The 23,079-nt window shown below is 35.6% G+C and overlaps 2 protein-coding genes across 5 annotated transcripts in view; both read left to right on the top strand.

Annotated features, from left to right (window-relative positions):
* LOC136036648 (uncharacterized) overlaps nt 1-14,027 on the top strand; it is a 40,536-nt gene extending 26,509 nt beyond the window's left edge. The window contains exons 3-4 of the mRNA XM_065718946.1: nt 2,645-3,008; nt 12,651-14,027. Coding sequence (XP_065575018.1) covers nt 2,645-3,008; nt 12,651-13,397 — 1,111 coding nt within the window. The 3' untranslated portion in view covers nt 13,398-14,027. The remainder of the gene's footprint in view (nt 1-2,644; nt 3,009-12,650) is intronic.
* Nucleotides 14,007-23,079, top strand: part of LOC136036678 (glycoprotein 3-alpha-L-fucosyltransferase A-like) — an 89,033-nt gene continuing 79,960 nt past the window's right edge. Inside the window, exon 1 of one of the 4 annotated variants that reach the window (XM_065718987.1) lies at nt 14,007-14,117. The gene's annotated coding sequence lies outside the window, so the exon portion shown is untranslated. Of the gene's footprint in view, nt 14,118-18,622; nt 18,898-23,079 lie in introns of those variants that run through there. The other 3 variants (XM_065718989.1, XM_065718986.1, XM_065718988.1) reach the window with 3 other exon arrangements.

Raw genomic sequence — 23,079 nt, 5'->3', positions numbered from 1 at the left:
TCCTCAATAGAATGTAGCCCTAGATATCTGAACCAGCAATCTTTTCCTATTATTTTAATTCAGAGAACAAATTCTACGAAATAACCTATTTCACAAAAGGAGAATCCCCAGTTAGTGCATACTAGAATGATTAAACGAATTGCGTGTTCCTATATGATTGCACTAACTGACATCCAGGGTGGAAAATCGATTACTGAAATCTTCTTACATTTGAAGTACATCTGTTTCTTGATTGATCCTTTAAAGAAAATAATCAGATAATACTAGAGGTTGCTCTTAGCGTATTTCTTATCAGTAGAGTCTTTTTCACGCATATGGCATTTTTTTTCGGGTATTTTCATGCAAAAATGTGCGTTTACACTAAAATTTATCATTTATACTTAATGAAATAATCCCCATAAGTGTTTTTTCTGATGACTCTTAGCAATTGAGGACATCATAGCAGCATGAGGCTGGCCCTTAAAACACAAAAAAGCAATTTAACCTAAAAAAATCTAAAAAAACAAAACATGAATAAACGCTTATAAAGGATAAAATATAAGCAAAAAGAACCATGAATTAAAGAAAAGCGGGGTCCTATAAAGCAATTCCAGGCCGTAGGCTTGTTATCAGAGGTCAATTTAAACAACATTGTTGAGGGCTTCTAATGAAAATTGCTTGTTTCTTTGAGCCACGACTCCCCGTTGACAAGCGCAGATTTGAGTAATATTTCCTCTTCAAATTTCACATAATCTTGTTGGAGGTAAATTAGGCCAAATTAAGATATTTCTGAGGGCTTTTAATGAAAATACTTTATTTCTTTGACTGAACGTTAGATTTCACTTCCCCTCCATCAAAAAATCCTTTCAATACCTAACAGCTTAAGTTTAAGATTTAGAAAATGTTAATCCAAGAAATTCACACCAACATGGTAATATGTGGCTGGCCCGTAAAACACAGAAAAATCAATTCAAACACAAAAAATGGAAAAAGAACAAAACATTAAAGAAGCTTATAAATGACAAAATATAAGCAAAAAGAACCATAAATCAAAGAAAGGCGAGGATCCTACAAACCAATTCCAAAGGGGAGGCCTGTTACTAGAGTTAAAATTAAACCACATTAAGATATTTTTGAGAACTTTTAGTGAAAATCCCTCGTTTCTTTGAGCCAAAACTATACACTTCTGATTGACATGCGCAAATTTGAATTATATTTTCTGTTCAAATTTCGCATAATCTCGTTAATTTTTGCAACATTAAGATATTTTTGAGGACTTTTAATGAAAGTACCTTGTTTCTTTGACTGAGCGTTAGATTTCACACCCATTCAGTCGATAATGTTTTTTAACACCTCCCAGCTTAGCTTTAAGCTCTAAAAAATGTTATTCCAAGCAATTCACGCCATTGTCCCACACTATTAAAGACCCTCGGGCATCCTATGACACCCTTCCTTCAAAACCTTCTAAACAGCCAGGGTTGCAACATCATGGAACCTAAATTACACGCTTCTTCTGTAGAATTGGTCAACTCATGCTGAAACCCTAAGTTGAGAAAAGCCTTTTTCAAAACTGGATGGACGGAAACTAAGTTGTTATCTTAATCGAAAACCTTGCTCAAAAGAAGAAATATTGAAGGCTACATGATGTATAATGTATTGTTTGTTCAATAATATGTCAAAATCTATGAGTATAAATATTAACAAATGAGCTAGATAACATTGCTATCAATTATTTTCGCTTTGTCAAACATAAAAAGAAATAACTTTAAAAAATCATTGGAATTAAAGGCAGTGTCATCGTCTTATGCTTCCATGACGTTCTGGTAGGAGATCACTCTGCAAAATTTGCAATCAAGACCCAATCTCTTGTATCAGCATCTTTCTGAGTCAGTGCGCTTCACAACTTCCAGAAGCTGCAATGGAGCAGGGAATAAAGCAGTCATTGTAGGATCCCAGATTGTTTCTTTGCAATGAAACCCAGTTGAAGAGGGTTGAAACTGCTATTTTTATTCTAATCATCGATGTAATGATAGATGCACAGCGAGTAAAGCTTTGTAGTTCCGCTTTTGGGTAGTAAGTCTTAAGGATGCACAATTTTGAGGTTATTGAGCCCTTCTTTTAAAAGAAATGATAGATAGCTAAGTTTAGCTCTTCATCAATCTTTGGTTCATGGATGGTCAATAAAGAATGTTTTCCAGTACAAGCTATCTGCTCTTTTGTCGCCACTTACAAGAAAACTTGAGAGCGTCTTCAAAACACCTGATTGTCCTTAAATATGCTCATAGCCTTTTGTTTTCCAACACAATACCTATGGGAAGGGGTAATGCAGCCAGGTAGCTCAAGAATGTGTTTGAAAATTAATTTTAAAATGACTACTTCACTAAGATTGTATAAAGAGGGAGACCTTGAATAGATTGGGATGGAGAAGAAGCGTATGTTACTGTGTTGGGGTCGGGTGGCTTGGTGCTGCAGTGAGTTGTTGTTAGATGTAGTAGTAATGGCGATGTCAATTATAAATATGTTAATAAGCGCATTTTTTTTCTTTTTAATGATATAAAAATAAAGTTTGTTAGACCTTGTTCAAGGTCTGCTTCTTTTTTTTTGTTTTATTTTTGTAGTGTTTGTTTTGTATTTAGGTAGTTGATGAACAATCTTTACTTTTCAGGGCTCTTGGCAATGAATTTTCCTGGAAATTTGTCGGTCTATTTTTTCTTTGGGCATTTCTGTCTTTAAAAGTGCCATCAAAAATATACAAGGGACCAGTGACAAGCTTTGGATATACACCATTATATTCAGACAATGGATTCCTGTACTTTTGGTCAACGATTGTCTTATCCATCCTAATTTTGAATTTAAGCCCAATTTTGGCACTAAGAATATACTATAACTTCCCAGAGATAATTGGTAGTCTGAACATATGTGCGTTTATCTTATGCTTGTGGCTTTTGTATAATGGAAAGTACGCACCCAGTAGTAAAGAGAAGTTGAAGAAACAGCCTATTATTTATGAGTTCTACAGAGGAATGGAGGTAATTTCTGTTCCTCCCTCTCTCTCTCTCTCTCTCTCTCTCTCTCTCTCTCTCTCTCTCCTCTCTCTCTCTCTCTCTCTCTCTCTCTCTCTCTCTCTCTCTCTCTCTCTCTCTCTCTCTCTCGGTATCTCTCTGTCTCTCTCTCTTTTTTTCGGGGGGGGGGGGGTACTTCTTGTGTATTAAACGACACTCAATCAAGTTTACGCAGTTTAAAATTCGAGAACAAGCCGGTTTCTTCGTTAGTTTTTTTGTTACTTGAGGAAAAAATTTGGGCCATATATTTGCACATTAGAGGGGGAAGGGTAAAGTACAACGGGTCTGCATGCAAAATATGTTAGGTACAATTATTCTGCTTATTATACAGTAAGAAATGATTTCTAAATTCAAACTGTCCAAATAACATACCCCCCCCCCCCAAAAAAAAAAAAACCTCTTATGTGCAAATATATAGCCCAAATTATATATTTCCCATCTAATCTTTCACTTGTATTTGTCTGGTATCAAGATAAGTTGAAAGAAACTAACAAAGAAACCGGTTTGTTCTCGAGTTTTACGCAGCGTAAACTTGGGTGAGTGGCGTATAATACACAACTATCTTTTTTTGGTTTTGTTTTACGAAAAATGCAACTATATGGAACACTGGGCAAATGGATGTGATCAAGCGGAAGAGCCTGTAGGACCAGACCTCCCGATTCCCTGGATTACACTTAATTTTCGGGAACTTCATATTTAAATTACCAAATCATTTCTTTTTAATTATGGAGCCCCCAACCCCCCCAAAAAATTCTTGTGTACCTGCTGGTAGTGCTACTTATAGTAACAGGTTCAAATAGAATACTATTTTCATAGCACGTAACGATGATGAAAGATGCCAACTAGGGCGGTTAGATTTGACGAAAACAATTGGACCGAATGAAACTGTTAAGTGTGCTAACGAACAATGGGTTATGCTTGAAAAACTTTGGCCTACAGGGTGGAGGTAAAAGCTCTTTTGGAAGCTAGTAAACTGGAAATCTTGTGCATTGGTTCTAAGCAATCATTCATTTAATTATGAGCTTTTCGAAATGTTTTAATTTCACTTTTTTCTTCACTGGTGTTTTAGTTCATGTTTTGTTATTTGTTTGGGTTTTAAATGTTATTGTCGTAAATATTATTTGTCAGTGTCTATAGCAAATGATTGGTTTATATTTTATTTTTTGTAAACTTGGCACAAAAAATTGATCCGCTAATTTGAAGATATTGACTAAAATGAATTTTTAGGTGTTATTCTTGTCGGATAAAAGTTAGTTTGTAGAACAATAAAACCGTAAAAAATAACAATGCAAAATATTTTTTTCCTTAGATGCGATAATACCTTAATCATTTTTTAAAAACATCCATGCCACCCCATTCAGTGTTGTTAGTAGCAACGTATTCTGGGGGATCATGTTTCGGGAAGGTGGAAGGTCCAGAAGGTACTGAAAGCAGGGGAAGTGTTAGAAAAGGATAGAAAATTGGAATAGGCTTTTTGGGAAATTGTTAACTGATATAATATTGATAGGACGGATTAATATTTCCTTGGTGCGTTTTTAGAGACCTCTAAATATCCTATCCAGTAACATAAGCATTAATCTGCTTTAAATTCCCACATTTCAGGGGGGATTCAGAAAGTTCCAAATGCAGGTGAAGCACTAGAAAAAGAAACGAATAGCCACTTACGGAGAAGTTAGGAAAATATATGACCTGTTTTGCTTGGCATGAGTGATGGATTCATAAAAGAGCGGTTGAATGGTTTGTAGCCTGTTGAGGAATTTTAAAATACAGTCTGTGCCCCCACAAGGCATTTGAAGTCTAAGAATTTTCCTTTTTCCTTTTTTTTGTTTCCTTAAGTTATGCCAAAAGCTTCAGCGTTCAGAAGCTTTTTGTACTGAAATAAAATATACTGTCATAAAAAAGTTAAAAATAACTTAAAATTTAATTTGCAGGACAGTAAGACTGCACCAGGTTTTTTTTAAATCAAAATTTAATTTTTGATTGGTTGCCATAAAATAAAATTATTTTGTTCTTAATTTTTTCTCAATGCAGTATAATCTGTTGTGCTAACAAGAAGGGGAAAAAGAAGAAGAAAACAGAGAAAAGCTGTAGATACCCTGTGTTTTAATCAAGAAGTTTTTTTCCAAGTGTTCCTTGCCTTCCATTTTTGGAGAGGAAGATACACATAAACCTAATACATCATAAACTATGCTTTTTCTGAAAACATTATGACCAAAGGTTATGGAAAGGTGGAGCTATCGGTCTCACCAGAAATTGCATTTCCTCGTTAGTCGAGATTTGTCGCTCTGAAGCAGAGTTGCCAACTTGCACTCTTTTTGTATGAAATGTACTCTTTTTAACCTCAGAGGAGACGTAGAAACGTGAAAATCACTCTTTTCGCGTGTGAATTTTCATTTGCTTTAAACGTTAGTAGTTGGCAAATTCGTCAAAACTTCATTTAACCCAAGGAACAGGGTTACCAACTTGCACACTTTTCGTGGTAAATGCCCTATTTTTTACCTCAGAGGGGATGCAGAAAAAGAGATGTGCAAATTTTTGGCTTACACTCTTTTTGAGCAAAATTCACTCCTTCTTTTGCCTTGATTTGCACTCTCTTTAGAAGTCAGGAGTTGGTAACCCTGCTCTGAAGTCGTTATCACGAAGCATTAGTTGACCCGATTCATAAAAGGCTGGACTCTTTTTCCCTTCAGAAATAAAGGCAACCTAATTGGCTGAATAAAATAAGTCACAATAAGCCAGTCGAATTAAAACATAATTGTTAGCATAGAATTCTAAGCAGAATTTTCTCTGTCTTAACAAACATACTATGACACCTGATGGTTAAAGACCGGTAGCTAAAATCGCAGAAGATAGAATAGAATCATAGAAGATTGAATTTTGCGTCACAAATTTGCGTCACATATATAAAATGATTTAGTTTAAAATCAAAAACAAAAAATCGAATTAATGAATAGTTTTCCTGGCTATTATACGATCCAATAGAACTCGAAACAAAACTATTGCGATATATTTCATGTTTAAGGAATAGGAGTCATTTTGGGGACATTTTGAGACTTTTACCGGAAGGTCTGCTGTGGGTCAGAAGGTAGGGTTCGGGGATGAAGGAACGCAATCGGGGAACAGTCAGGGTCTTGTTACGAAAACGCAGGCACGACAGACTCCTTCTCGTGACTAACTTGGTGAGTTCTAACTTACCTAGTAGATAATGATATGTAACTTTCCCTTTGCCATTTATAAATCTAAGTGGTCGTTTTGGACTTCAATCTTATAAATTTGCTCTGAAGAAAGATTGAAATGTCACACTGGACAAACATACTCCAGTATTGGCCAGATGTCATCTTCATGACGTCTTCTAATTTAAAGTTTGTTATCCATGTTAAAAATACCATACATAAAGCTAATGGATCTATTTTCCTCCTAACGCTTCTAAATAAGCTTCCTCCTTAAGCTAATGGACCCATCTCCCTCCTTGAGTTTCTAAATAAAGTTTAGTATCCCCACTTCCCATTCTTTAAGGATATAAATACTTCCTTTGTCGGTCCTCATTTCGAATGTGCCTGTTCAGTTTGGCACCCTGTCATTTCCAGGGAAGCGTCAGATGAAATTGAATATATCCAAAAAGAGCTTCACAAATAATTTTCTTTTTATTGCAAATAAAAAGAGCTTCGTCCCATGCTTTTATCTTTTAAAGAACACTAAGTTAGAATTTAGAAACGTTTAGCCTAAGAGAGGTATGTTGTTCCTCCGTTTTTTTTTTTTTTTTTTTTTTTTTTTTTTTTTTTTTTTTTTTTTTTTTTTTTTACACTAATAGTTACATCAAAGAATCGCATTTTAATGCTGATTTTAAATATATAAGTTTCACAAGATCAGTTATACCCATCAAAAGTTACAAGCCTGAGAAAATTTGCCTCATTTTAGAAAATAGGGGGAAACACCCCCTAAAAATCATACAATCTTAACGAAAATCACACCACCAGATACAGCGTATCAGTGAACTTTATTGTAGAAGCTTCATTTGCCAGAAGACAGATCACGGATGCGTGTTTATTTGTTTTTTTTCCCCAGGGGTGATCGTATCGACTGAGTTGTCGATATAAAAACATATGAATATAGAAGTTCGTTACGTAAGTTAATTCGTAAGTTACATATATTTTTTACCAATGAAAACATTTGTAAAAAATTAAAAGTTCTAGTTGCTTTTTTAAGTAATCAAAAACTTGGAGGGCAACTAGGCCTCTTCCCTCGCTCCTTTTTTTCTCAAAATCTTCCGATTTATTGCAATTAATTAATATGCAAATTTTGTTTTAATTATTTATGTGTGGAGAGCCAAGATAAAAACATGAATTAATTCAAAAACACCCAAAAATTAAATAAAAAAAACAAGTTTTTTAAATGAAAGTAAGGAGCAACATTAAAACTTAAAACGAACAGAAATTACTCCGTATATGAAAGGGGCTTTTCTTCCTCAACGCCTCGCTCTTTACGCTAAAGTTTGACCCTTTCTCTTAACTCTACTTTTTAAAACAGAAAGAAACTTTAGCGTAAAGAGCGGGGCGTTGAGGAGGAAAAGCCCCTTTCATATACGGAGTAATTTCTGTTCGTTTTAAGTTTTATATGTTGCTCCTTACTTCCATTTAAAAAAACTTGTTTTTTTATTTATAATGGCTAATGAAGGGATTTTCATTATTATAGTTTTAATTTTGTCATTCTTTTGCCAGTCTTTTACTTTTCGTTGCTTTTTGTGTTATTTTTGGTTGTCCTGTTTTTATTTATGTACCCTTAAATCAAAATTTAACCCTTTGGGGCTTATGGCAACAATTTTTGAAATAAATTGCTTATCTTATAATTTTTTAGGGGAAAGGGCAGCAGTGAATTTTTCTGGAGGATGTATGCGAAATAACACCTTTAATCTCTCAAATTTTCTTGAAGAGGCCTTCACTCTCACCTTAGGGAATCTTTGGAAATAACACAGAACCAAGGTCGTATGCAGGAGGTTGAGGGGTCTTAGCCCCTCCCTCGGAAATGTTTGTCGGACTCGCAAAAACGTAACCAAAATGAACATAAAAATTTTTTTGATGTGTTTTCTAAGTTTCTCTTGCACCCCTCCCTTCCCCCCAAAAAAACTCTTGTAGACCCTCCCCTTCAGTAGAAAAAACCTGGACAAGACCTCTTACAGAACTATTGTTTTTCTTTAGTCAGCCAGAACATACTTTAAATTAACTTGTTTGCTTAATACCTAACATGAAACTTTTATGCACAAGCACGAATTTTTTTCCATTAATTACTTAAATTGATTAAGAGTCAAATATGCAGCTGTGTTTGATTTTAAAGTCATCTAATTAAAAACCTACACTTGCACTTTAATAAATACAGGGCTAGATCAAACAGTTTGCGGTAACGAACTGTAAGTAAGGAGTGACACGACTCAACAGTAGCCGAAACTGTAAGAAACAGTCTTGATAATAATCAAACAGTTCGTGGTAACGAACTGTAGTAAGGAGCGACCCGGCTCAATAGTAAACGAAACTCTAAAAAACGGAATTTTGATGCTAAAATATACATCAAAAGAATCAGATTTTCATGCTGATTTTAAATATATAAGTTTCATCAAATTTAGTCTTTGTCATCAAAAGTTACGAGCCTGAAAAAATTTGCCTTATTTTAGAAAATAGGAGAAAACACCCCCTAAAAGTCACAAAATCTTAACGAAAATCACACCATCGCATTTGGCGTATCAGAGAACCCTATAGCAAAATTTTCAAGCTCCTATCTACAAAAATGTGGAATTTCGTATTTTTTGCCAGAAGACAAATCACGGGTGAGTGTTTATTTGTTTTTTTTTTTGTTTTTTTTTTCCAGGGGTCATCGTATCGACCAAGTGGTCCTAGAATGTCGCAAGAGGGCTCATTCTAACGGAAATGAAAAGTTCTAGTGCCCCTTTTAAGTGACCAAAAAAAATTGGAGGGCACCTACGCCCCCTCCCACGCTCATTTTTTCTCCAAAGTCAACAGATCAAAATTTTGAGATAGCCATTTTGTTCCGCATAGTCAAAAACCATAATAACTATGTCTTTGGGAATGACTTACTCCCCCACAGTCCCTGGGGGAGGGGCTGCAAGTTACAAACTTCGACCAGTGTTTACATATAATAATGGTTATTGGCAAGTGTACAGTCGTTTTCAGGGGATTTTTTTTTGGTTTTGGGGCTGGGGTTGAGGGGAGGGGGCTATGTGGGAGGATCTTTCCTTGGAGAAATATGTCATGAGGGAACAGAAATTCAATGAAAAGGGCGCAGAATTTTCTAAAATTTCTATAAAAAAAGAATGAAAAAATAAACATGGAAAAGTTTTTTCAATTGAAAGTAAAGAGTAGCATTGAAACTTAAAACGAACAGAGATTATTACGCATATGAGGGGTTCTAAAAATACTTTAGCATAAAGAGTGAGGTATTTAGGAGGAGATAAAAACCTCGCTCTTTATGATATAGTATTTTTAGTAATTTCAACTATTTATTCTGCCTTTCTGATTCAGGGGTCATTCTTAAAGAATTGGGACAAAACTTACGATTTAGTGTAAAGAACGAGGTATTAACGAGGGTACAAACCCCCTCATATACATAATACAAATTAAAGAATATAAAAGTTTGTTACGTAAGTTAATTCTTAAGTTACGTATATTTTTTACTAATAAAAAAATTCGTTAAAAATTAAAATTTATAGTTGCCTTTTTATGTAACCGAAAAAAATTGCATAGCAACTAGGTCTCCTTCCCCATCCCTTATTTCTCAAAATCGTCTGATCAAAACTAAGAGAAAGCCATTTAGCCAAAAAAGGAATTAATATGCAAATTTCATTTTAATAATTTATGTGTGGAGAGCCAAAATCAAACATGCATTAATTCAAAAACGTTCAGAAATTACATAAAAAAACTAGTTTTTTTAACTGAAAGTAAGGAGCAGCATTAAAACTTAAAACCAACAGAAATTACTCCATATATGAAATGGGTTGTCCCCTCCGCAATCCCTCGCTCTTTACGCTAAAGTTTGACTCTTTGCCACAATTCTGCTTTTTAAAACAATTAAAAGCTTTAGCGTAAAGAGCGAGGGATTGCGGAGGGGACAACCCATTTCATATATGGAGTAATTTCTGTTCGTTTTAAGTTTTAATGTCGCTCCTTACTTTCAGTTAAAAAAACTAGTTTTTTTTATATTTAATATATACATCAAGAGCATCAGATTTTGATGCTTATTCAAAATATATAAAATTCATGAAATTACCCGTCAAAAGTTAAGAGCCTGAGAAAATTTGACTAACTTTTATAAAAGGGGAGAAACAACCCTAAGAAATTAAGTGATCGTAATGAAAATCACACCATGAGATTCAGAATATTAGAGAACTCTACTGCAGAGGTTTGCACAGTGTATCTTTTGCCAGAAGAAAGATCACGGATGTGTGTTTATTTGTTGTTGTTTTTTCCCAGAGGTGATCGTATCAAACCCGTGATCCTAGAAGATCAGGAGAGGGCTCATTCAATCGGAAATCAAGTTCCTAGTGCCCCTTTTAAGTGACAAAAAATATTGGAGGGCATCTAGCCCCCCTCCCATCCCTCTTTTTTATCCAAAACTGTCTGATCAAAATTCTGAGATAGCTACTTTCATCAACATCGTTGAAATATCAAATAACTATGATTTTGAGGATGAATTGATCCTCCACAGCCCTCAGGGGAAGGGCTGCAAGTTATAAACTTTATCCGCTCCTTACATATAGTTTTGGCAATTGGGGAGCATAAAGATTTTTTGGAGGGTGGGGTTTTTCTAGTGGCGGTGCTTACGTGAGAGAATATTTCCAAGGAGGAGTTTTCGTGGGGGAAGGGAATTTTACACGGGAGGTGGAGCTGGATTTCCCAGCATTAATTAAAACTATCAGAAATTAAATTAAAAAAACAAGTTTTTTCACCTGAAAGTAAGGAGCAACATTAAAACTTAAACCGAACAAAATTATTACGTATAAGATGGAGTTTCCCCCTCCTCAGCACTTTGCTCTTTACACAAAAGTGTTTTTTGAATTTATAAAAAACTTATTATTCTAACTAAACAGTCCTTGTGTATCAGGAGTCATTCTTAAATAATTGGAACAAAAAGTCAAGCTTTAGCGTCAAGAGCGAGGTACTTAGGAGGGGGCAACCCCTTCATAGACTAATAATTTTTGTTCGTCTTAAGCTTTAATGTTGCTCTTTACTTTCAGTTGAAAAGACTGGTTTTTCGTATTTAATTATATGCTATAGATGAGACTACTGCAGTTGACACTGGATATATGCACGGGGCTGGTGACTCTTTCTCTAAAGCTTGGGTATGGCAGGGGTTGCTTGGCACTGCGTCCAGGCTTTTCGAGGATTTACTAAAAGTCATTGCTGAGGGTGACTGCCTGGCTCATGACTCCCTGCAACTACTCATGGTATAAAGTTTCCTTAATTTATGAAGTTGTTAGGCAATGCCTGGGTGCCCCTTTGGGAAAGTGTTTTGAATTAATCGGCAGCCTTAAGCAGACAAACACGTAGCAGCTATTTTGAATAAAATGGATGTCTCAAAATTTTGAATGGATTACTTCAGGGGAAAACAAGCATGGGAGTCTGGGCTAATTGCCCTCTAATATTTTGGTCACTTTAAAAGGGCACTAAAACTTTTAATTTTTGTTCAAACGAGCCCTCTAGCATTATTCTTGGATTATTGGTCTTTTGTAATGGCAAAACGACAAGAAAAAAAAATACAGCAAATAAACACGCATCCGTGATCTTTCTTTTGGAAAAAAAAAACAACAAAATTCAACACTTTTGCTAATTTTGCACTTTTCATAGAGATTCCTTAAATTTTTGGTGGGTCTATCTCCTCTTTCTCGAAAATCTCACAAATTTTTTCAGGCTCGTTTTTTCTTATGGACATATTAAACTTACTGAATTTTATATTTCTGGAATCAGAGTAACACGCCAATTCTTTTGATGTATATATTGTTATCAAAGTCGTATTTTTAGGGTTTTCGTTTATTATTGGGCCAGCCTGCTCCTTACTTACAGGTCGTTACCACGAACTGTTTGATTAACTGACTAACTGACCAGCTTGGAAAACACTCCCGAAGAGACACTGATGATGGGCATGGACATTAATTCAGGTCACCTCGCATACATATTTCAGAGACTGATATTACAAGACTTCCAGGACTTGAACGGATCAGTTTTTCTTGAAACTAAGGTTTAAGTTTTTATTTGAACTAAAGACTCCCTACTGAAAATTTGGCAGATCTTCTATAGATTTGGCCGCTGACGAAGCATGCATTGCGTTGGCTATTGAAACATCACCCTGTACTCTCCACTAACTGGCTTGATTCTGTTGTGGTTGAATCACAGGAGAGGACTCGCTCTTGACGCTCAAGTGGTTTAGTACTTTCAAAAGAGATGTTTATTCTGATTAAACATCCTTTGGGTTTCAGGGTTCATTCCTAAGGAATTGGAACAAAATTTGAACTGTAACATAAAGAGCGAGTTATGGGCATCCTTAGATATAAAAGAAAAATCTAGAAAAATTTGGGATGCAAATTAAAAATATTCTTTTTTTTAGATCCATCCAAGAATTTTTGGAGTCGATGTAAAACAACTCACAAACTGCCGTATTGGATTAATGCTCTGGGAGGTGCTCATCCTCGTGTTCTTTGCCACTAATTGGCTACTCCATGGATTCAGTCTGGCCGCTTTTGCAACCTTCTTCATTCAAACCGCATACCTTGCAAAGTTCTACTGGTGGGAAACCGGCTACTTCAACACCCTTGACATTACGTTAGATAGAGCAGGGTACTACATTTGTTGGGGGTGCCTTGTATGGGTTCCTGCTTTTTACACCTACGCCTCATATTATATTGTGGCTCAATTTCCATCATTGTCAGATACATACTCACTCCTGATTTTAGTTTTTGGTATTTTGTCAGTGACACTCAACTATTGGGTAGATTACGAAAGACAGCGTTTCAGGGCTTCTGAAGGTCAATGTTTAATATGGGGTAAGAAAGCCAGCTATATCATGGCTGAATACGATGGCCCAAAAGGGAGGCAACAGTCAAAGTTACTCATTTCAGGTTTTTGGGGTGTTGCCAGACACTTAAATTATGTTTTCGAAATTTTAGCTGCGTTTTCTTGGTGCGCAGCAGGTTGGGGTCACGGTGTTTGGCCATTTTTATATGCGGTATTTCTGACAGTGCTTCTTGTTCATAGAGTTTTTAGGGACGAAGAAAAGTGTGCTGACAAATATGGTCCCTATTGGAAAAAATACTGTGAAAAAGTTCCGTATAGAATGATTCCATACATATTCTAAGCCAATATATTCTAATCAATGATAATAAGTAATAAAAAAAGATATGACACCGTAAAATTTTTTTATTCAACTAATGTTTTAATCCAGATCATAGATGGCGTAACCTCTTCGCTACTGGAAACGCGTCTCCATTTGACAAATTCTGGCAATATGCCAGTATGCGAATTATGTAAAGTTTGGGTTCTTGATTCTGTTAACTGTCTATACGGAACGGGTGGAAAAGTCTCCATTGAAACCTAATTTAAAAATGGACTTAGTGGTTTTACAGAGTCTGCCAAACGGATACGCGCTTTCAGTAAATTTGTTGCTGTTGCCAAGTTGTCAGTTTTTGTTCACTTAAAATTAGCGCTTTCATGAAGAAACTGGCTTTAGCTTAAATTGACAACCTTCCTCCACACTGCCAGACGATGTGCACTGAATCTTTTTTAACAAAATGTAAAACTTGAATTATATCATTAGAACATTATTATGGATAACTCTTTAACATGGTGTTGATGGTGCCGAGTTCTCATTTTCCTGAACATGAAACATGCCTGTGACGCAAACCCGGTACTTGTCCGGTGATAATGTGAATGTTTGTATTTTGATAAGAATTAGTAAATTTGTGGGCAATAAATAAACTTGAGATAATATGTGTTCCATCAGATTTAGACGTTTTTTTTTTGTCTTGTATTGATAGGATTTTATTTTATTTGGGATCTATCGTTTTTATTATGCCAGGTAAGAAGTTAACAAAGATAGAGTCGGGGCAAAGAGAGTCAAAAATGTAAACTGGATTCTATTTCGGGATTGGTCCAAGTCGTTCCGGGAGAGTACAACTATAGAAAAGTAACATTTTTACTCCTTATTTGGGAATTTTAAAAAGTATATTTTCTTCATAAACTTCATATTTCCAGGAAGTCTTAACCCCTACCTCCTCTTCTAAAAAAAGCCCATGTAATCCAGTTAAACGTTTTTTTTTTAATTACAGATATTATGAGGTACAATTAGAATAGCTAGACGAAGTATGCATAATAAGGGATTCATTTAGAGGGTTAGAGGGGGGGCTATAATATCTCCCTTAAATATGACACATATCCTGTCATTGCCAGAGCCTTATACCCAATCACTATGAAACATACTTCAGTTATAGTTGGAGAATTATAAATTCCAATGTTTAATGACATTCTTCAGAAGGATTTTAATTTAATTTTGAAATCAAAGGTATTACGGGATATAACTGAATATAACAACAAACTTTGTATAAAAAGGGAATTATCTGGAGGCGGTGTAGTAAATTTTCGGCTGCTTTTAACATCTTTAAAAAGTTAGAGGGAAAATGTAGGTTAGGGTTAAGGAATAACTTATTCACAGAAAATATGGCACATAACCTTAATGACCACTATTTCCAGGAAATATGGCACATACTTGGTGATTGTCGGGACCTTATATCCAAGTAACTCCAAGACAGGCATGAAAATATTACGGACTTCAAGTCCGCTTTCACAACACGTAACATTCAACCCTAGCCTATTACCTAGTGAAATATTATAGGTCTGGACCATCAAAAGCACATGTAAGACGCTAGGCTCACCTTCCCATAAGTTTTTATTTATCTCTGGTAATCCGCTCCGGTGATGTTATGATGCCAAGAATGTAGGGATCCCTCATACATAAAGGTTAAATCAGTTATAAAACCAAAAATTTGTATGTTTACGTTGTGCAAATTGTTTGGTTTCTTAACAATGCACGAACTGCTGATTTGCTCTTTCTTCATTCATTGATTCCGCTAATTTCTTATTGGAAAGGTAAGAGTTTAATTGGAACCAACCTAAACTGATTCATAAATGTATGAGCTACGTCAAAAGTAAGCATATAAATAAAACCGTGCTTGAATCTTGTTTATTTCAAAATTTTCCTCAGTTTACTGGATAATTCGCGGCTAATATTGGCAATTACTATGGTAGTTTATTATTGGTGCTAATTTTTTATTGGGAAGATAATTGTTTAATTTTGGCCGACCTGAACGGGTTCATAAATATATGAGCTACGTCAAAAGCAAGAATGTAAATAAATCCTTGCTTTAATCTGTTCTATTTTTATGTCAGTTTATTGGATAATTCACGGCTAGTCTTGGTAATTGCTATGGCAATTTTAGTGTTTACGCTAACACATTATTAGGAAGGTAATTGGACTGATTTGACTGAACTCATAAATGTATGAGTTACATCATAGCAAGAACATAAATAAAACCTTGCCTCAATCTGTTTTCATTTCTTCCGAACAATCCGTGGCTAGTCTTGAAAGTTACTATGGCTAAAAGGGATTTGGGTAAAATTCTAGTTAATTGACTTCTTGCTATCTAAGAAAGGGTTTAGGATAGGAAAATGACACTTTCAGGGATGGGTCTACCGGCTAAAGTATGTCCCGGGAAGGTATTTTGAAGCAACTACCTCCACTCCTTCTCCATCTAGAGGGCCCTGACCTTTGATGACCTTTAAAATATGTGTGTTATAATAGTGAAACTTTGCAAAATATATTTTCTGCTTAATTGAAGTACAATAAAATTGTTTTCAGCTTCATAACTTTGCTCAATTCCATCTTATAAGGTTTTAAAGATATGCAAATACATTTCCTAAATTTAGAAAAAAAAAACATTGATACGGCTCAAATTCTACTCAAATAACAGGAATTACATTCTCAGAACTAAAGGCAGAGAAAAAGCAGCTAGTAACTGAAAATTAAGGTAAAATGTTGTTTTGTCAAAATTTCAATAGGTATAGACCTGTCATGTAGGCAAATTTCAGGGCCCTCTAGGGGCAGAAGGAGTGGAGGTGGGTACTTTAAAATACCTTCCCAGTACATACTTTAGCTTGTAGACCTATCCCTGAAAGTTTCATTTTCCTAGCCTAAACCCTTTCTTAGATAGCAAGAAGTCAATTAACTAGAATTTTGCCGGGATTTGAAATAATTTGGTAGTTAGTGAGAGAGGGTAAAGGGTGTGGAAGAGAAGTGTGCGCAGAAGTCTTGGCCTTAGGTGGTTTGTTACTGCACTTTGCTGTTAGTAGGTGTAGTAGTAATTCTATTTTTAAAGCCAAGTTCACAATGGAAAAATTAGTGTTTAATAGACATTTTGCGAATTCTTTACTTAACTCCTATTATCAAGAAAAACTAAGCCTTTTATACCAGAGTCCCGTTTAGTATTGCAGCAACTGTGACCAGGATTGTCAACAACTGACATCCAAAAAGAGTGCAAATCAAGGCCAAAAAAAGTGCAAGTCAAAAAATTTGCACGCGCGCGGCTGAAAAAGATTTCGCATCACCTATGAGGTGTGAAAAGAGTGCATTTTAAATAAAAAGTGAGCAAGTTCGTAGCTCTGTTCCTTGGATTAATTACACTTCTGACGAGATTACCAACTAATGACATTGAAAATGAATGAAAACTAACACCCAAAAAGAGGGATTTTCACTCTTCCGCGTGACTTACCACTTTTGCTATATGTGACATCGGAGGGGTATGTCATTTCTGTAGGCATAGTTATCTGACCTCCAAACTATTTTAGCGAAAAGGTTATTTTGGTATTTTCATCGAACATTTTTTAGGGAAAGAAGCTTAAAAGAGAGTGAAAGTGGGATTGGATTCACTCTAATCACATTTTAACATCTCCTTCAATTAGCTTTGAAAGTTCAAGTCAATGCACTCACTAACTCTGAAGATATTGCAGATACGCTTTTTTGATACTGGATGCGCATCTGTTTTTTAAAAAGAGAAAGGGGGCTTGTTGCCCTTATAAGCTTGCGTAAATGTTTCAACGATACTTCTATGCTGAAGTCTTCCGATAAATATAGAAAACAGTAAACAGAAAAACAGAAACAAGTCATCTTTGTTTACAATGCCGCTACAACCCTTAAAAGGAATTATACCGAACGTTTGTGTAAAATATTTAAGTTATTATGGGTTAAGGTTCATTCATTACTATTAATAATTTTTTTTAGCGTATTAACGAATTTATTATTATGTCTTTTATGTAACCTATATTCTACTAGTCTTCGATGGTAAAATGGTAAGAATACCCGCTTGTTCCGTGGGAGACAAGTGGTCGATTCCCAGTCCACGATAATTTTAATATATTGAAATTGAAGTTAAATCCTTAAAATGGCAGGAAAGAAGATGCGGCTGAAATCCTTCATACAAGTCTACGATTGGCATGGGTGACTGTGCTGCCATGAGTTGAAAGTAGTATTAGTGGTTGTCAATCGATCTTGTGTCAATCGAGAGTCAGGGCGGGGACAAGACGAGGGAACAACAGAGATTAGAAGAAGTAGAAGATTTCACTTCTTCAAAATGCCTTATTTTAACCTTCAAAATTTAAATGGTTCCCGATTGGAAATTTTTTAATGGTCTCAGTTGTAAATTAGCTCTATTTCATTTTAATTGTAGGGCTACCCCTGGGTCGAAGGCTAATATCATTCTGCCCCCCTACAAACAAACACAAAAACAAACTGACACCAAAGATAATTCTACATGAAGATCAAACTTTTCGATGTGACAAAAAACGTATTTAAAATAGTATGACCAAATCTAACTTGAAATATGAAGAGTTATTCTCAGAATAAACTATTAAAAAATAAGAAAAAAACTTAAGATAGCATTTTACTGTATCTTCATTAATGGACTTTAATTATTAAATATTTCAAGTTTTTCCTCATCATACACTTTCTTCATAAAATGTTCTACCCTCATTATATTTTCATTTCATATTAACTGCTAATACAAGATCCGGCGCGTAGGCTGATAGAAGGCAGGGTTTTCCTTCAGTCAAAAAGTCTATATTGTTACGGTTTTCTCACAATCCAATATTTGTCATATAGATTTTTTAGCTTATGGCGAACTCACCCCCACCCCTCCCCAGAACATTATATTCCCTAGGTAAAAATTATCCGTAGGTGCCTGCGTACAATCATGGGCTTGGAGGGGTGCAGCAATGAAATCTGAGTTCCGTCATTGGTATTTTCCGCCACTGTAATTAGTTTAATTTTCAACCTTCTGGGGAGGCATGTGCCCCTTTACACCTCCAAGGCCCTGGATCTCCCTCAGCCAAGTAGAAAAAGCTTAAACAGCTTGATAAAACTTGCCAAAGTACTACCGCCCTCACCCTTTTTAATTCTCCAAGAAAAGTTCAAGAAACATTCCCGCGAATGCGTCAGGATTAAATCGATTGGGAAGTAACATCAAGTATACAGAAAAGTTTCAGTAATCAAGAACCACTTCAAACGGCACATTTGTGCAGTAGTATGTTGTTGTTTTTAATGATTTTAAGAGACAATAGAGTAACACAATACGTTTGACTTAATAAGAGGCGGTGTCTGTGTGTATAGCATATTGAATTTATTTTTATTGTCAGTGACAGCTCCGCAATGATAGAACGCTTTTTATGAATTGGAGCGGAAATTAAGTTAGTTTCACCAGCAGGTATTTTGATGAAACCTTTTATTGTGAATATCATAGTGATTGAAAGTGGTGAGATGTTTAAGCGTAATTAAGTTAAAAATACTTATGGTATTTAGGGGAAAAGGAGGGGAAATTTGCCTACATGACAGGTCTATACCTATTGAAATTTTGACAAAACAATATTTTACCTTAATTTTCAGTTACTAGTTGCTTTTTCTCTGCCTTTAGTTCTGAGAATGCAATTCCTGTTATTTGAGTAGAATTTGAGCCATATCAATGGTTTTTTTTTTCAAAATTTAGGAAATGTATTTGCATATCTTTAAAACCTTATAAAATGGAATTGAGCAAAGTTATGAAGCTGAAAACAATTTTGTTGTACTTCAATTAAGCAGAAGATATATTTTGCAAAGTTTCACTATTATAGCACACATATTTTAAAGGTCATCAAAGGTCAGGGCCCTCTAGATGGAGAAGGAGTGGAGATAGTTGCTTCAAAATACCTTCCTACTTTTCATTCCTACTTCACAATTCTGCTTTTTAAAACAATTAAAAACTTTAGCGTAAAGAGCGAGGGATTGCGGAGGGGACAACCCATTTCCCCTCCATACTTAATACCATATGGTATTAATACTCCATACTTAAGTCCAGAGTAATGGTGCCAATTCACAAAATACAGGAAGGACAATTTTTATTTTGTAGTGACGATAGAAAAAACAGTATCTTTGAATACCTAGCGGGGAGGGCGCGCATTTGTGTTTCTTTGATTTTTTTAATGAAAGACCGGAAAGCATTTTTTAAGATCTACGGGGGGAGGGGAGGCGTTTTGTTTTTCTTCAGTTGTTTATACTGAAAAGACCAGGTAAAGACATCTCAAAATCTAGGGGGAACAATTTCACCCCCCCCCCCGATAGACAACCCTCGTTTGGAGACGGTAACTCAATTTTATGTTGTGGGAGGAGGCAGACTGAATAATTTTAGCAAGGAGAGAGAGGCTAAATCGAAAATATTTTTTGTCCCAATTTCAGCTTTTCAATTTTTTGCACGTGTTGAAAATTCGTTTAGGGTGACAGTGGGGGAATACATAGGCTACTTTGCCTTCTAAAGTAGCGGTAATTGTGGAGAAGTAATTCTGATGCAAGACTTCTTTACTGAACTAACTGCAATAACAACAAAGAAGTGATACTTGGCCATTGGTTTTCTTCGATTATTCTAATAAAAAATACGTTTTTTAAAATCTAGGGGGGACAGTTTCACTCTCCCCTCAATATACACCCCTTTTTGGAGATGATAACTCAATTTTATTTAGTGAGAGGACGCAAGAGCTAACAATTTTCCAAGGGAGAGAGAAGCTAAACTGAAAAGATTTCTAACCCGAATTTCAAATTTTCAATTTTCACGTTCTGAAATTTTTTAGGGTGACATTCAGGGACACAGCTATTTTAGCTTATGGCTTTAGTTTAATTTAGCTTATGTGTCAGCATTCGTCGGCAATCTGGACAATTTTGTCTGCAAATTCATGACATCTCCCCCCCCCCCAAACTCAAAACCAAACTAAACCTCCTCCCCACTAGTGCCTGAATACAGCCCTAGGCAATATCCTAAAGTACTTTTTTTAAATTAATTTCAATTAACTGGTCTTATAGTTTTTTTTCATGGTAGTATTATTCCATTTCATTGCATTTTATGTCATTTGGTAGTATGAACCCATAGCTGAAAATAAACAAGGAAAAAAAAATTATAAATCAGCCAATTCGGTGAATTATCTTATGTAACCATGTCAAGCAACTCTTTTAATAAAAATTTGTAAGATTTGTTATTTTAATGCCTAGCTCAGAAGAGGGCAATGACAAGAATGTTACCCTCCATATAGCCATGAGCTATATACAAAGGTTTCATGATTTTGTTTCCAATTTATTTTGCACAATTATATCTACTTTGATACAATTTAGAGATCCTGGTCCAAACTGGTACATTTGGAGATTTTGTATACAAAATTATCTGCACGTTTTGGTTTTACTTGCTCCTCTCTGACTTGGATAACTGTTAAAGTTTTTAGTTTTAAAAAAATGTTCTTTCTGTATTGGCAAATTTTTAATCTGGTGCTAAGATGGTACAAATTAATCTCTCTTAATACAATTTCAATCGGAAAACAGGTGTATTTTATTTCAAAGTGTTGGCAATGCTCTCTTGTACTTCTTTCTTACTAACATATTGTTCATATACAAATGTAAAAAAAAACTTTGGATATAGCCAAGACATAGCCCAGGCATTAGAAAAGGGGGAAAGGGGGAAAGGGGTTACAATTCAATTTAAAAAATACAGTTTTTTGATACAGTAGCTTATTCAGAAGGGGAGTCCTAACCCACTACCTTTATGAGCCTTAGTTAAGGGGCTAATGCACAGGGGTGGGGCCTTTGGGTCTAGCCCACCCCAAAAACCTCTAGGATTTTACGATTCTCATTACAATTTCCTTTATTTCCCATGCACATAGTATTTTTTAAATATGTTCCCACTTCTCAAAAATGTTGGATCTTATGAAATAAAGTCCTACGTACACGGAAATACGTGCATTCTGTCTACCTACATCCCTCAAAAAACTACGTTTCTCCTTATAGCATCAACTTTTAGGTTCTTAGTAACAAAAGACATGTCTAGTTTCCCTTTACTTTACCATGTCTTATGTTCGAGCATTCTAAGCTGCAGAATAATACTTATTTATTTTTATTACAAACCATCTAATACAAAATTATAAGTGTTTTTCAAAATTTAACTTAGCTTCCAATTGGTTAGAAACTAAACTGTAAATTATGGGTGTTTGTTTTCATGGTTCAATGCCTTCAAACCGCCGCCCCGGTGTCTACACCCCCCCCCCCCCCCGATGTCCCCGAAAATACCCCCGAAGTAAATAGTCCCCGCTGGAAACATCCCCCGAAAAATACCCCTCCCCCGAGGAAAATACCCCCAAGAAAAATACACCCGTAAATTAACCCTTCTCTCCCCGAGGAAAATACCCCCACGGAATATACCCTCCGGAAAATACCCTCCGTGTAAAGTATCCCCCCATGGAAAATAAGGCTTTCCAAATTCGAGAATTCTATTTAAATTTTTTTCTTTTATTTTCCGTAGGGGGAAGGAATTTTGGTGCTTGTGTATTATACGCCACTCACTCAAGTTTACACGGTGTAAAACTCAAGAACAAACCAGCTTCTTTCAGCTTAGCGTGAGACAAGACAAATACAAGCAACAGAATAGATGGGGAATATATAATTTGGGCTATATATTTGCACGTAAGGGGGAGGGGTAAAGTATTTGGACAGTTTGAAGTCAGAAAAAAATCTTACTTCATAATATGTAGAATAATTGTACCTAACACATTTGACATGCAGATCACTATACTTTACTCCCCCTAATGTGCAAATATATAGCCCAGATTTGTTACTAAAGTAACGAAGAAACTAAAAAAGAAATCGATTTGTTGTCAAGTTTTACGCGTCGTAGACTTGAGTGAGTATGTAGTAAACTTGAATGAGTATGTAATGCACAAGTACCGGATTTTTTCATGGAGAGAGGCGGATTTCCCGGTATTATTTAAAAACGATCAGAAAATACATAGAAAAAAACTAGTATAACTTCAGCTAGAAGCAAGGAACAACATGAAGACTTAAAATGAACAGAAATTATTACGTACACGAAAGGAGTTGCCCTTCCACAAGACCTTACTCTTTACGCTAAAGTTTTGATATTTTGTCTTAATTCTTTAAGAACGATTCTAGAAACACAATGGTGTTCAATTAGAATAATAAGCTTTGTTTTAAAATTCTAAGGAAACTGTAGCGTAAAGAGCGATGTCATGAGGAGGAGGCAACCCCTTTCATATAGTGCAAATTATATATTTCCCATGTATTCTGTATCTTATCTTTGTTTGTTCTCGAGTTTTGCACAGGGTAAACTTCAGCGAGTGACGTATAATACATGAGCACCAAATTCCTTTCCCCTACGTAAAATAAAGAAATAACACAAATAAAATTATCAAATGCGGAGAGCCTTATTTTCCATGGGGGGGGGGGGTATTTTACACAGTGGGTATTTCTCTAGGGGTATTTTCCTCGGGGAGAGGGGGTTATTTTCCGGGGGTGGGAATTTCCCGCGTGGTTTTTTCTGGGAGGGGTATTTTCCGCGGGGATGTTTTCCAAGCGGGTATTTTGCGGGGGGAGGTATTCTCCGGGGGTATTTTTCGCGGGGGATAATTTC

This window comes from Artemia franciscana, chromosome 15 (assembly GCF_032884065.1).
Source record: "Artemia franciscana chromosome 15, ASM3288406v1, whole genome shotgun sequence".
NCBI classification, from domain to species: Eukaryota; Metazoa; Arthropoda; class Branchiopoda; order Anostraca; family Artemiidae; genus Artemia; species Artemia franciscana.
The sequence above is the reverse complement of the archived record's forward strand: the minus strand, read 5'-3'. Positions and strand labels throughout refer to the sequence as shown.